Genomic DNA, 14,833 nt, shown 5'->3' with positions numbered 1-14,833 from the left:
CAACCAAGTCCAAACGTCTCACAGGTTATTGCTAGTCTGCAATAAGATGCACATCACGCAGCAACGCCCCAACAAACGGAACAGTGTGGTATACGCACACATATAGCTTGCATACATATGCCCTTATCTATAGTGGCGTCTCTGCAGAGTTCTGCTACACCAAACCACGCTGCAAAGGGACTCAGGGTTGTTGCGCAAGTTCGTCGTCGGTTAGGCAGCCTCCGCTGCAGCCAAGTTTCCGGATTCGATCTGCAGCGCCACGGGCGCATTTTCGCCGTCTCACGTATTACGCGGCATGCACATCAGCCCGCAGCGGCAAGGACGTGCAGGCCGCACACATAACTAGTGGGGAGACGCGCAGGCGCATGCCTTCGCGCGACGCGCAGCAGCACGCTTTCCATCAAAAAGGGCAATCTATGCAAATAGCGCGTCGCAAGCAGGGCTATAGCAGCATCAGCGGCGGCGGCGGCAGTAGCTCGCTGGCCGGCTCGATAATGTGCCGCGACCCGGCCGCGTCGAAACCGGTAAAGACACGCCGGGGCCGATATTCCCTGGCGCCGCGGAAGGAACGTGCGCGCGCCACGGGCTGCTGCTGCTGCTTCGGTAGCGGCGTGCTCCACGGGAGCACATTCCACGCCGGGCCGGCCGGGGCGTCGGTGGCGCGACGCGACAGCCGCTGCTGCAGCTGACCGGCGCCTCCGCTGATGGGAGAAATTTCTCGGCGACGCAGGTATGCGGCTCGCGACAAGAACAAGAAGGAAACCTGACTGGCTTGCTTCTCTCGCTGGCTGGCTCCGCTGCCGCAGAGTGATGGATGCGCACCTTACGCACGCAGCACCCAAGTCTGCAGGGGGCAAAGCTCCTGTCGCCCGAGCCTTTGGAGGCATATATATCCTCGCATGGGCTCCGCGTCTATATTTGCTGCAGTCTGTCCAGGTCGCCTATAATAGTATGTAGGAGGCCCTTGCGAAACTTTCTGGTTCCTCCGCGTACTTCCTTCATTTATAGGGCAGAACAACCGTTAGGCTCCCGACTTGGGATGTGTTACAGACGAGGGGACCGAACATTTGTTCGAATTAACCGGAGTTCGAACTAAAGAGAACGACGGACACACTCTGATGCACTGCGTTTTGCAGGTAACCGCATCGGAAACGCGTCAGCGACACCTTTTCGCGTGGCCGTTCAGTATTGAAGACAAGCATAGTTCTCAGAATAGTATATATACTAGAGATCTCAGCGGGTTTGCGTTGTTGCCGCTTGACGCCGTTACAGCTGCGCGGGAGAAAAAAGCGGACGGGGAAAAATGGAGCGGAGCAACGAACGTCACCACAGACGCCGCGACTTGCCATGATGGTGACAAAAAGTATGGTGGGGCAGCCAAAAAAGAATGTAAACCAATAGGCCCCTACCTGTGCCACTACGTATAACAGGCTTGCCATGATGGCGACAGGCAACGTGCGCATGTTGCCTGGGCGCACGTTCCTGATCGGTTGCCGTGTTCTGCTGTCGTGCTTCGCCAGCTCGTGCTTCGCGGCCTGTCAATATTACGGTTGCACCGTCCATTCGTTCCAACTATCGGACCTTTCTCTCGTGTAGATAGATACACGTGCATTTGGCGAGACCGTACATCGTTTCGAATTAACCGGAGGTTCGATTTAAGCGAGTTTCTATTGCACAGATTCCACGGTACACTTCCGTCAATGCTTCGCTTGCACTTCCAGAAGGAGGTGCCATTGAACGATGCAGCTGCTGTGCTATAGAAACACGTATACGACTGCGTTGTCAGGATGTACAGAGGGCAAAACACTTGTCTAGAACGACCGAACTCTGCGTTCCGCATCTCCCGAAGCCACTGCGACCAGGAAGGCAACCATGGCGATGAAGCCCTATGAGTTTAAGTGCCCGTGCTCACATCCCGACCATTTTTAACCACATGTTATTGCTATAGCTATCGCGTGTTCAGCCCGACACACGCCCAGAACGCGTTCTAGGCAAGGGTTTTGCCCTCTGTACACGCAAGTACCATAATTTCTCGGCTATATGGAGTCTGCGCACCGTGTCTTTGTCCACGGGACTCAATTCTGCTTTAAAAAAAAATACTATATCGTCTGCACCTCGCGTATAAGTTTGAAAACGAATGTGCTATTACACTCTGCCCCTGTAGATAATCCGCGAAGCGCAATGTTTCAACTTTTATGCATGTATAGCGCGCGGACTGTACGCAGAAATTGAGGTATATGCATAGTCTATGCGCAGCCACAACCACCGGGACCGCAACCAACGACACTCTGCTTCGCTAAGGCTCAATGCACCGCACATGGCGCGATGAATGCCTAAAAAACAGTTCCAGATAAGCTCTAAGTGCATGGGGCAAAGCTGAGGCAGACTACCAAGCCAGTTCGCGGCTAATGCATTAAGCGGTCCCGCAGTAAATCCACGCGTCATAGAACAGGCAGGGTTTTGCCCCACCCAAAATGGACAGATAACGAGTGCATATACAGTATATAGCGCAAAACAAATGATGCGTGTCACAGGTGGGCACGCGTAACAGACTTCGACATGCATACGCGGTCTGTTCCGTGCACGTATACTCTGCGGTCGTTTTGACACTTCGCCACCTGGCCTATACAGCGAGCCGACTTTGCGCTTCCATATATACACCTCGGCATCTTCCGTCCTCGTTGACTCTGCGGCTTACATATATGCATGCGGGGCTCCGGGGGCGCACATATATACTCTTCACGTTTCTCGCGCATTTCGGCCTCAAGTTATCTATCACGGCCGGACCACTTTCGCTTAGCATGCAGTGCCTGTATCAACGCAATCCAGGTGCGCCTCGCACGCGGACCTGCCTCTTTACGCAACGACGCTGTGAACGCTTCGTTGCACTCGCGTCGTCTTCTTTCGCAACGGCGCCGCGCATGATAAAAACGCCGAAGCTCTCCAGCCTCGACAGGCATTCCGCGAGCAGTCGCGAAAGTGTAAACGCCGAGGAATAGAAACGTGCCAGCATTCGTGTAGCAACGCTCCCGGCCGCATATATAGCATGCATGCGGAGAAGACGCGGAAACCGGAATGCGTCAAAAGGCGGAGGTTGAATTACGTTGTGTGTCGTATGCTTCGCCCGGACAGCAGATGGTGAACTTCCCGTCCTCCTGTATAGCAGAGCGAGGAGATGGGGGTATATAAATGAAATAATCTCACGTACAAAAAAAAAAAGAAACAAGACGAAAATGCGCTGAGCGCATCTTCCCTCTTTTTCTGTACTGCTCACCCTCTCCCGCATTTTTAAAAATTATTCACACAAAAATTCAACAACCAATTTTTTTTTCTTGCTTCCCTTATCTCTGTCTTCCTTTTTTTTTAACCATCTTTATTTATTGCGTTCAGCTAAAGGGTATAGACACCCGACATCATGCCTCGTTAACTTTTCTGCCTTTCCTTCCCTCACTCCTTCAGTCTCTCCGGGACGAGGATTGGGCAGGCATGTAGTTATTTCACCCGCCTCTCCGTCCCACTGACCTCCAGGATCACGCGACTGCAGATGCACGTTCTCATTGGCCAAAAGGTGCAAACTGCATGCAGCGCTTCTTGTTGGCCGGAGGCGATCACGTGACGCTTCGAGGCGTTTTAATCCCAGAACGGCCGGTGACTCATCGCATTCCTAAGGGAAATAACCCCGGCCAGGTGTTCCGCTTTGATTCTCAGGGCTGAAATGCTTGGGAGAAAGTTCCGCCAGGGCCTCTACCCAAACTGTTGTTAATATTGCTTACCATAAAGCAAACTCGACGGAATACACTCCGGAGGACGTCCGTGGTTTTCAGCTAATGCTTAAAAAAAAAAAAGTTGCCGCCACCGTCTGGAAGACGTTGAAGCAACGAGCGTTAGCTGTTTGGTTTACTAGAATTGATATGACGTCATAATCATGGGATTTCACTTCTGTCCGCCACATTGGCAAAGGCGCCCGTGTGCTGTGCGATGTCAGTGCACGTTAAAGATCCCCAGGTGGTCGAAATTATTGCGGAGCCCTCCACTACGACACCTCTCTCTTCCTTTCTTCTTTCACTCCCTCCTTTATCCCTTCTCTTACGGCGCGGTTCAGGTGTCCGCCGAGATACGAGACAGATACTGCGCCATTTCTTTTCCACAAAAATCAATTTTTAATTTCCACATTGGATTTTGACGTCATCATTGGCACGCGAATTTGGCCGCCATCTTAGATTATGACGCCAATTGACGTGGCGGCCGAAGTCGGCCGCCATATTGGATTAATTAATGACGTAATTTATTAATGGCAATTATTGGCCGACATCTTGGATTCGTAAGTGACGTAAACAATCACCAGTTGGATATATCAGTGACACCACCAGTCCATCACCAATTGGGTTGCTATATAGATTTACTATGGGGCCGCCATCGTGAATTACTCGGACTTGGAAAATTTCACAGCCGAAGGGAGGTGATAGTAGACCCCCCGACAAATCCAGAAACGTGATGAGTAAAGCTAACGCTCTTAAAATCGATATGTTAAGGAATTACATCCGACCGAATCGCGAAGTTCAGCGTATACAAGCAAGCTGTGATTGGCAAATCTGACTGAACATGGAAACTAAACACAAACACTGCTGGACTTTTTAGTTTTGTCCAACGCACTGGGCATGATATTAATTCCTCTCGGTAGCAGTCAACAAGCCCTATTCAATTGAAGTATATCCATGCAGAGCGGCTAGCATGCCAAGACAGGGAGCATACATAGGTTGCAAAATTACTTCGAAGAGGAATAAATTACATTACTCACTAGTTAAACACCGCGTAAAAGTAAAAAAAAAAATACAGCAATTACTGCTAAAAAAGGGATGGCATTGCATTACAATTAATTCAGAAAACTAATGCAATTACTTTTAAACTCCTTTCTACTTATCATCCATAGAAAGAACGTTCCAAAGAAAGCACAGTAAAAGCACCGAATTCTCTTCCAGACCTGACGCACACAATCCTTTGTCTCCCCTAAAAATTCCACCCCCAGCCAGGTATCACCCTTCTCTTCTTGCCTATAAGCACGGGCTATGCCAAACATAAGACAAACGCGAAAAAAAAAAACAGCGAAAACCTGCAGGCACACGGCCAAAACTCGTCACTTTCCTTGCGCTCAAGAGAAACGAGCGGCGAAGCTCCATGCTCGGAGCTGTCAGCACCGTTTAAAGAAGCAGGTCATTTATTGCTTCGTTGGTCCCTGTCATGCCTCTTCCCGCATCCTCCCCCGCCGCGCCCCCATGGCAACGAGCGTATAATCGGGCGTCGCTGTGACCATAGCTGACGTAACCATGGGAGTGAAGCCTCGTTTTGGCGTCATCTGCCCCTCTCGCCGCCACAAGCGCCGCCATCTCGCTGCCTGGAAGATGCCCGTGACACGCGCCCTCTTGCCCATCTCCCTTATACGCACCGGCAACAGAAGACGTTGGCGGTCTCCCCTTATAAAAATGGTCTATAGAGAGTCGATAGACTCTACTGCCTTCTTATAGATATTTCTTCTTGTCTATTCATAGTCTATAAACTGTCTACAGACAAAAGCCTACTAAACGTGCATGACCATATATCTACAAATTGTCTATAGCCTGTTCTCTAGAATTTGTCCATAGACAGTCTATAGACCTTATAGATAAAATTTTATAGACAAGTTTTGCTGCGAAATTACAGCCCCAAAGTAATTCACTACATTACTAAATTGAGCTGAAAATCAACTCATCATCATCATCATCAGCCTGCCTACGCCTACTGCGGGACAAAGGCCCCTGCCATGTCTCTCCAATTAAACCTGTACTGTTCCAGCTGCGACCACCGTATCCCAGCATACTTCTTAATCTCATTCGCCCACCTAATTAAAGTAATTCACTCCGTTGTAATTTACCGTGAGGAGCAATTAGATGACTGTACTCTCAATGCAGTAAATTTAATAGTGCCATGTCTGACTTGGGACTGCTGCTCTCGGCCGCTTTGAAAATCGTGTCACGGGCCCTTCGAGGATTACTTCGGAACAGTCACGGCGTCGAAAGCAAACAGAAATGAATTCGCTTCAATATCATCTCCAACAGAAAATCTGACCGCCGACCCAACGTATCTTCCGCACTCGAAACGTACGCGTGCCGTTCGGAAAAAGCCAACTTACAAGGATGATCGAATGTTCGAAACACGGTGAATTTCAAAGTAGTGAAAAAATTGGATCTATATGAATTTGACTATATAGACATCAGTAGTCATTGATTATCTCGAACTCTATAGACCGCCGGCGTTCAGGCAGCTAGATAAGATAACTGCGGGATCTTTTTCTGCTAAGAAGTGTCGTGAATTCCAAAGAGCAGTTTTCTCTTATATCGAGTTATATACCGTCATTAGCTGAAGTTCACTTCTAATGCATACGCACGTGTGATTAAGCAAGTATTGTCTTCGAATTACCGTAATTTCCGGTATACAGTCCGCACCAGGTATAGTTGCCCGAAAGAGCACCATGCGCAACCAGCGCCTAAATATGCGTGTGCATGCACAGCGCAAGTGTCTCAAAACATCGTAACAAAATAAGTGTAGGAAATTTCAGGCATAATTGGGCGATACTGAAAAATGCAAAGTGAAAATTTTCAGCTTTTAAACATGTAAAGGCCGCCAATTGTATACACCGGAAATTAGGGTATCAAGACAGAATTTTTTTTTATGGGGGTTTAACGTCCCAAAGCGACTCAGGCTATGAGAGACGCCGTAGTGAAGGGCTCCGGAAATTTCGACCACCTGGGGTTCTTTAACGTGCACTGACATCGCACAGTACACGGGCCTCCAGAACTTCGCCTCCATCGAAATTCGACCGCCGGGGCCGGGATCGAACCCGCGTCTTTCGGGCCAGCACAAGACAGAAATGGTTTCAAACGGCCCGTCAGACTCTGTAGGAACCAACGCAAATGCTTGAACCGCTACTGTGCACATGCCGACATTCGAGAATACATTTTGTTCCGTTCCGGTAATAATAAACAATTTTGAAAAGGACTTCCCCGGATGCAGCTGATGTAAACAAAATATCCCACGGCTATTACTTATATGCTATAGCCGACTGCTGCGTATACATGTAGAAGTGTCCATATGTAAAGGAGGCACTAAGTTGCATATACTAAATTTAATAACTCTGAAGAAGGAGGAAGCATAATCAAGAATGCGCGACTGACTGGCCAGATTTCCCTCCGGAGAAAACACCCCCCCCCCCCTCCAAAAAAAAAAAAACTTTCCTCTTTTCTTCTTTCAGTATGCTTAGGTATTATAGCAAAGATGTCCTTTTCCCAGCAATATCGACAACGAGGCGGCCATCAATTCGTAATGTCAGTACATTGTTTAAATTACAATATTAAATTCACTAAATTTGCTGGGATCGCAATATGACGTATACTAATACACAGCTAACTTTCTCTACGTACAAACCTGTACGTAGAGTACGTTGTGCTGAAAAAGTTTTCACTGTCATACGGAAGTGTATACAGGCGAAGCTACGCCAAAGGTGCACCCATGTCTCTTGATCGGCAGGCAAATGTCAGCAAGTCCGATACGCTATATACGTTTTATCTCAGAAAATTATGTCATGTGACGAAGAATAAAAGTGAAAGCAAAAAATGTAGCACACGCAACAAAAAGCGAATACAGAAGATTTTTCCGTCATGCGTTACTATTTTTGCCAATTCAATCATTTCCTTCTCAGTTGACTCAACTGATCAGGCAATCTATGCCTTTCTGGCGTTATATAGATGTAACAACATGAGAAAACATCATTTTAAACTAAGAAAGAAAAGCGATTGTGGTTGCACGAGTTGAAAACCAAACCCGTGTTTCATTATTAGTTTACTTGGATGAACGTCATCTTTTAAACGAAACAAAAAATCGCACAAAACAGACGAGGTGAAAGATTGCAGAACAAACAGCTGTAAACAATACGTCGAACAATGCTAAAAAAAAGAGCGGTGAGAGAGAAGAAAGTCGCGAATAAGGAAGCGTTGTTGTCCCCCCCCCCCCCCCCCCCCCCCCCCGCCCCCGGGTTATCGCGCGCGCCAAAAATGGGAGGAAAAAAGAATCCCAGACAACGGCCCAGACAGAGGAGAGGAGCCTCCCTGATATATAAATACACAATGGGAGAGGGTGCTTCCGCGTTCTACGAGCAATGCAGCTCGGCATTTCACGTCGCATGCCTGCCTCCTTCACTTCTTTCGCAACTAAAAGAAGAAGCTTAATATAGCTTGCAAACAAATCGCCGCCTCAAAGACTTGTTAAAAAAAAGAAAGAAACATACAGGCTATCTAATACCGTACTTTACACATGGATCTGCCAACTATTATGCGCCATACACATGCTACAATACAGAGTCGACTCCATATGCTTGCGGGACGCAAATAAATATTAGTGAAACGAAGTTATGCGCGTGTATTGTTAAGTTCGTTGCACCGACCCAAGGCTCATACGCTTACAATCGTACGACGGTATACATGTTAATAAGCTCGTGGTTATGTATGTGCACGTGCTGAATTGCTTTCTATCAAACTGTATCACAAAGCTGCCTATACTTATAAGTGTATAAGCGCGAGTTCTTCCGTTTCTGTGGCCTATGCAGGTGCCAATAATATGGACGCAAACGTGCGATTTTCATGCAGGCAATTATTGCTCTCCCAGTAAAAGTGACAGCCACAAATTTACTTTTCTACACGTGATCCTTTGGACGAAGTATTCCTAGTTCCTTTCTTTTTTTGTTTTATAATCCATGAAGAAGGAATGATTGTTGTTGCCAAGCGCGAAATGTCGTTCAAATGCATGCGTGCAAATTCGTGGACATTGTGGCAACGGTGCGAACCTACAAACATCAATCGATCACATTAAAGAGGTTGCTTTTATTTGCCAATTGATTGACTGAAAAGAGCCCAAATACGGATCGGTGAAGATGGTATCTGATATTGAACACACGCAAATAACAGGCGCAATAAATTGATGAAAAATATTTGAAAAGAATACCAATTTCGGCCGGGCTCTTCATGCGAACTGTGGCCGTTAAAATGGGGGGGGGGGCTCTTTGTGGAGCCAAGGCGAGTGTGAAGGACGCTCGCGCCCTTCTTATATATAGTCACTCAATCTCCGTCCAACGAACGTCGCTGCGAAATCAAGACCGGCGGCTGCGTACAGCTGTAAGCGCATATTGCGTAAACATCGCTTATCCGCGGGACGTCTCCTAGTTACAGAAAAAGAAGTCGGGAGAGGGAACCCGCACTCATGCGGCGATTACGGGCGGCCGCCGGAGTGGAGAAAGAGGAGACGAAAGCAGGAGCTGGAGGATCAAGCGCCGCGAACGCCTGCCGGTCACAGACCATGGTGCCAGGCAACTACTGTCCGTATAGAAACCAACGACAAGAACAGCGTGTTTTACAGAAGGGGCGCCTGGCACTGGGGCTTCACCGCAACGCTCTACTACTCGAAGTCTACGCACGCCCGGAAAGTAGACCGGGTACACCTCGCGCGCTCAAGTATTCTCGACTGTGCTTTGCGCAGACTTCGCTGTACTATACCGTCAGCGCTGTGCACGTACTGCAAGATGTCACCATGAGATCGGAATGAACGGACGGGACTCCGCCCCTAAGTTAGCGCGGCTGAATCCAGATGTTCGCAGTCACATCCAGCGATGCGTTCACTGACGCTACTTGCGGTTATCTTGCAGGGTTGCACTTCTGCAAGCGGCAAGGAACCCCTGGCAATACCGCGGGATCTGCGGGAAAAGCAGCGTGACGGCTCACCGTGCTGTCCGAAGGTGATGATCTTCTCGGCGGCCATGTGGAAGTCGTCGTCGTCGTCGTACTGCTCCCCGGGCTCGAAGGGCGCGTCGGCCTGCATCATGCCGGCGTCGTAGCGGTCCAGCAGCCGGTGCAGCGGGGGGATGCCCGGCAGCGCGCGGCGCGTCACGTTGGGCGCCCGCTTCATGCCCAGCTTGCTCAGAATCTGCGCCTTGATGGCCTGCAGCCGCACGGCACGAGACTGCGTCGTAAACGCGCCGCACCGCGTGCAGTTAGTGGCCGCGTCGGTCGTGGCGACCGGCGTCGACGTCGTCGTTGGCTCGGCGCCGGATGATGCGGCGGAGGCCACCAACACCGCCAGGGAAGACGCGAGCGCGAGCGCCGCCGCAGCACAGCACCGAGAGGAAAGCATGGCGCACCGAGAGAAGGTGGGCATCGCGCGCGCGCTTAAATAGGTCGGCGCCACGCCCCCCGACGGCCGCCCAGCCAATGGCGGTGACGCCCGCACCGGGAGGCAGGATGCGCCGTGCGGCGCGCGAAACCGCGTGGGACTCGTGCGCGCGCGTCCGAAGCGCGCGAAGTTGCGGCGTGGTCGGCCACCATTTGTCAAGAAAAAGGCGCTGGCATGCGCGTTATTCGCATGCGAGCTGCACGTGACGCAAACGCAACCCACAAGTGAGTCGCGCGAGCGGGCCAGGTCTCGTCCTTTGATGCGTGTTTGCAGAAAAGAGGCTTGCCTTTATTTCGCACTGTCGTCGCTTCCGTCAAGTCCCGTTGCTTTAGGACTAAGGAGCTTGCCGCCACGTGATGACATCTGCTCCGACCGCAATTAGCTGTGTCAGCTTTGCTGCGGGTGTTAGCCTTCGGTTGCGCGGCGTGTGCGAAAGCGGCAGCTATTCGCAGTCACGTTCAAATGTTCGCCTATCGCACGGTCTGGCATACAGAAAAAGACGCACGCCAGCTTTCCCGACGTCACTCAGAACACCCGTTCTCGTGTAGTAAGCAGCCTATGCAGTCACTGATAGGAAAGACTCCAATGACCTCTGATCTTCCCTTCTGCAGAGTTTCAAACCAGAGTAGAGGGAGGGACCCCCTCCTTTCAAGCAATAAAGCATTTTCACAGTCAGTTATTGAGTAAAACTTCCGGTGTGGTCCGCACCTCCTGCTCTTTGCATTATTATTCAAACACCACTTTATATTGTATAGATTCTATGCTGTACAGTGCGGCGAATGCAACACTGTAGCGGGGCATTCTATAAATTAATCAATGTGCTCTTCGACGACATGATCGAATATACCAGGTGTCTGAGGGAAGGTGATCACTAATTTTTTGAAATAATGTTTTTGAGGTAACGAGAAGAAATTTAAGGCATAGTAATATGAGTGTTGGCGGCCGTCAAAAAACAGGTAAATCATTTTAACTAGCTAAGTTATTAACTAAATTCTAATAGTTAACTTTTTAACTATTGCCAATAGGCACCTGATTGTAATTAGAGATTTGTAGCCTGCCGTTAATAATAGCCATATCAGTTTTTAGAATTTCGAAAACGCCATTGCTCTCGCCGCTGTGGCACGACAAAATTTGGCTATTTCGACTAGCTGTGACCACTGGAGGGGTTGCTTTCCTGCATACTTTTCGAAAGTGCATGTATTCTAGCACGATGTGGCCAAATTTTGTCGTGCCACATCGGCGAGAGCAATGGCGTTTTCGAAATTCTAAAAACTGATATGGCTATTAATAATAGCAGGCTACAAATCTCTAATTACAAGAAGGTGCCTAATGGTTATAGTTAAAAAGTTAACTATTAGAATTTAGTTAACCCGTTAGCTAGTTAGATTCGCCTGTTTTTTGACGTCCGCCAACGTTGGCATTACTATGCCGGAAAAAGCCTCTAGTTACCTACAAAACAGTATTTTTAAACAAGAGTGATCACCTTCCCTGAAACACCTGGTATATCGAATAAACAAAGGTTTGTCGAAAAACACGAGCGCTAAGCTTTGTCTTTTTGCCTGCATAGCTGTAGGACACGATGCGTATGAGGGAAGAATGACATATATTTGCACTTTATACCCTTGTTTTGTGTCAAGTTAAAACCCCCAGCGTACGTATATATGAGGAACGAGGAACTGAAGAAAGTTACTCGATAATTTTGTGTGACAAGCACAGTTCTTTCTATTTTCTAAATAGTTTTCCTCTTAGCGTATTATATCCAAAGGTCATTCTCTAGTTTAGTGAAGAAATGACCAAAAAATTCACAATTCTGAGCAAAAAGTTTGTTCCCTCTCATAGTGCTCACGAGTGTACATACCTGAATTCTCGGTGGGGCACGCAATTCCGCCGGTGGCTGCATTAGTGCAGGAGTTATTGAATTTTTATTCTTCAACGAGGACTGTGTACACGTACTCGCCTGCCGAAGCCAAACAAGGGATTGAAGGGCACAACCCGGCAGTTGTAAGCGACATACGCACAATGTAAGTGAATGAAGTAATGGTTTGAACTAAAGTGTAACTGATCAGAAAGTGATCAAACTGTTTTTTGCTTGTTTTCGGCTACTGAGGTCATTAGACTATCAGGCAACAATCACTTCGAGGTATGGTTGCTATACAGCATATGCCGAATCGTCTTATATTATGCAAGCTTAATGTTTATAGTTGTATCGTCGGCGTTCCTATAGGCATTTTAGCTTGAGTATTTGGAAGCTAGCAAAGCTCTCTATACAAACGAATTCCGCCGAGCGGACCGCACAATTATGTGTCTGGAAAACATGGCGGCGAAAAACTGTCGCAGTATATATTCTTTCGCATAGACATGGCAGCGAAGAGTCGTTTTCATTGATTTTGCAGCAAATGAACAGAATCTCAAGCGCATTGCGCACCTATATAGCTTCTGAAACACGTCGAGCAGAATCGATTCTCTCAATTTCCCCCGATAGGGACTGCAGCACTTATATAGTGCATTGGTCCGACAACTGTGCTATATGGAAGAAGAGTGTATTCCGAGCCATTTAGTTGGTGCAGAGCAAAGAGCTTGATAGTCACAAGACATCCTGACACAAGAAACATCCTCGCGCCGAGTGTGCTCCTCTGATTGTCGATTTATTGTAGGCTGTACGTGACACTCTTTGTCGCTACGTGGCTCTCCTCTCTCTGTCTGAAAGCGGCGCGTCAGCCTTTGACAAATGAAGAGTACTGTTTAAAAAGGAACCAGCAAATATTTATTTTGTAATAACTGGTTGCTGACACCATATATGGTTAGTGGTGGATTCTGCTCCACAGTCCATTTAATCGCAGTACATACTTATCTCATCACCTACGGGTTACCCCCCCCCCCCCCCCCACACACACACACACACACACCACACACAAAACTGTCGAGCGTGAGGGGCGAAATAACTAGCCGCTCCTTTCTCTCTGTCTTGCAATAATGGTTGAGGTTCGTTGCATCGCAAAACGATTCCGGGAAAGAACAACGTATAATATAAGAACGAGGTTCTATGCATGCATCTGACTCACTTGCAAGAACTGTCGGCGGTGTAAGCGACGGACCAAGCGACGGACGTCTTGAGAATCATGACCACTTATCGCCGGCGAGTCAACGGCGCGAATCGGTGCAGCCCAAAAATATTTCCAATTGCAGTTTCTTGCTCAGGCTGACCGCTTTTTGCGGCCTCTATACGCCATTACACTGAAAGGGCCCCGCGGACATGCGCAGATTGGCTAAACAGGCTTTTGGCCGAGCCCGGGTCGGGCTCCGCGGGCCACTTTCAACACTTTGCGAGGATCGGTGGCGCGTATAGCTCTCAGTTTTGTCGACGTTGACTAGCTCGAAGATCGGAGAAATCGCTCTGCCGAACGGGTCGCTGAAAGCGGAGGAGATGCCAGGTGGCTCCAAAGAGATACGCAGCCAGCTTGTTTGATAAGTCGTGAGGTTCATCTCGCCGGTCTTTACTTGAACGCAGGATGCGTTGTGTTAGGCAATCCCGAGGCAAGGTGTACGAGGGTGAGCGAGAAACTACGACATCCCTTTCGACGAATAGAGAAGCTCGAAAGTGATGTCACATAGGAATTCCAGAATGAAGTACAAGTTTTATGTACTTTGGTTGTGGAGAGTGGCGCGAATAGAATTCGCCGCAGCACAATAATTATTCTCTTCTTGTCAGAAGCTTTGCAGGCAAACACCCACAGCGACCTGCACTAGTTGTCAGGTGGGTTCACGAGGCGTCCAAATTTTCAATGCTGACATTAACGTATTACTGTTCATTGTCGTTTGTAAATAGTCAACGACAGCCGAGCCTCTGCTTCTCTGCAAGAGCTCGAGGGGTACCGCACTTCGACGAAGAAGACTAATCAACGGTTTCTTCCGAATTCGTGCAGCTTGTTAAGCTAATTTACATGTTCGATAACATTACAGTAATATGGTTAGGCTCCATTACAGATGCGTGCTAAATGTAGTAAACATTAAACCCTTCCGCTTTTTAGTTTTGCTATCAAGCGGGAGTATTGTGTTCATCCCGCCTACATACGCATTTATTAGCATAATCAGCCTAGAGGCAAGATTAATGTCATCGGCCGAACATTTCCGCGCCGCCCCGTAGTCTGGGCGTCAGCTGTCTATGATTATTGTCACTACGCGCATGGTTCAAGCCTGCAGGCTTGGATGCTGCCATTGAATGGACTGGTGTATGATAACGGCAACCATTCTCTCGCGCTTGGCCCGCGGGCACAGGCTTGGTGGTGAGGTTTTTGTTACAAGATCATGCATCATGTCCCACGTTCTCGGACAAAAAAAAATTGAATATTGAATTATTTAAAGGTATTGTATGGAAATATGGAATGTAATGGTCCATTCTTCCAACGTGTAACAAAATCTTTTTTAGAGTGTTTCCATCACTCGTTAAGACTTCCGTAGAAAACCAATGGCGAACGCTTTTGACGACATCAAAAACGTTAATAGGAAACAAATGCAAGCCTGCCGACAGGAGATCTGCGGATATATTGACTGTTCAAGTGAAATCTTACAATATATGAAACAA

General features: G+C 48.3%; 1 protein-coding gene across 1 annotated transcript in view; it reads right to left on the bottom strand.

Moving 5' to 3' along the window:
- myo (growth/differentiation factor myoglianin) overlaps nucleotides 1-10,251 on the bottom strand; it is a 68,300-nt gene extending 58,049 nt beyond the window's left edge. Inside the window, exon 1 of the mRNA XM_077658815.1 lies at nucleotides 9,804-10,251. Coding sequence (XP_077514941.1) covers nucleotides 9,804-10,236 — 433 coding nt within the window. The 5' untranslated portion in view covers nucleotides 10,237-10,251. The remainder of the gene's footprint in view (nucleotides 1-9,803) is intronic.
- Between the last annotated feature and the right edge of the window lie 4,582 nt (nucleotides 10,252-14,833).

This window comes from Amblyomma americanum, chromosome 3, assembly GCF_052857255.1.
Source record: "Amblyomma americanum isolate KBUSLIRL-KWMA chromosome 3, ASM5285725v1, whole genome shotgun sequence".
Taxonomy (NCBI): Eukaryota; Metazoa; Arthropoda; class Arachnida; order Ixodida; family Ixodidae; genus Amblyomma; species Amblyomma americanum.
This window is presented reverse-complemented; position numbering and strand designations above follow the sequence as displayed.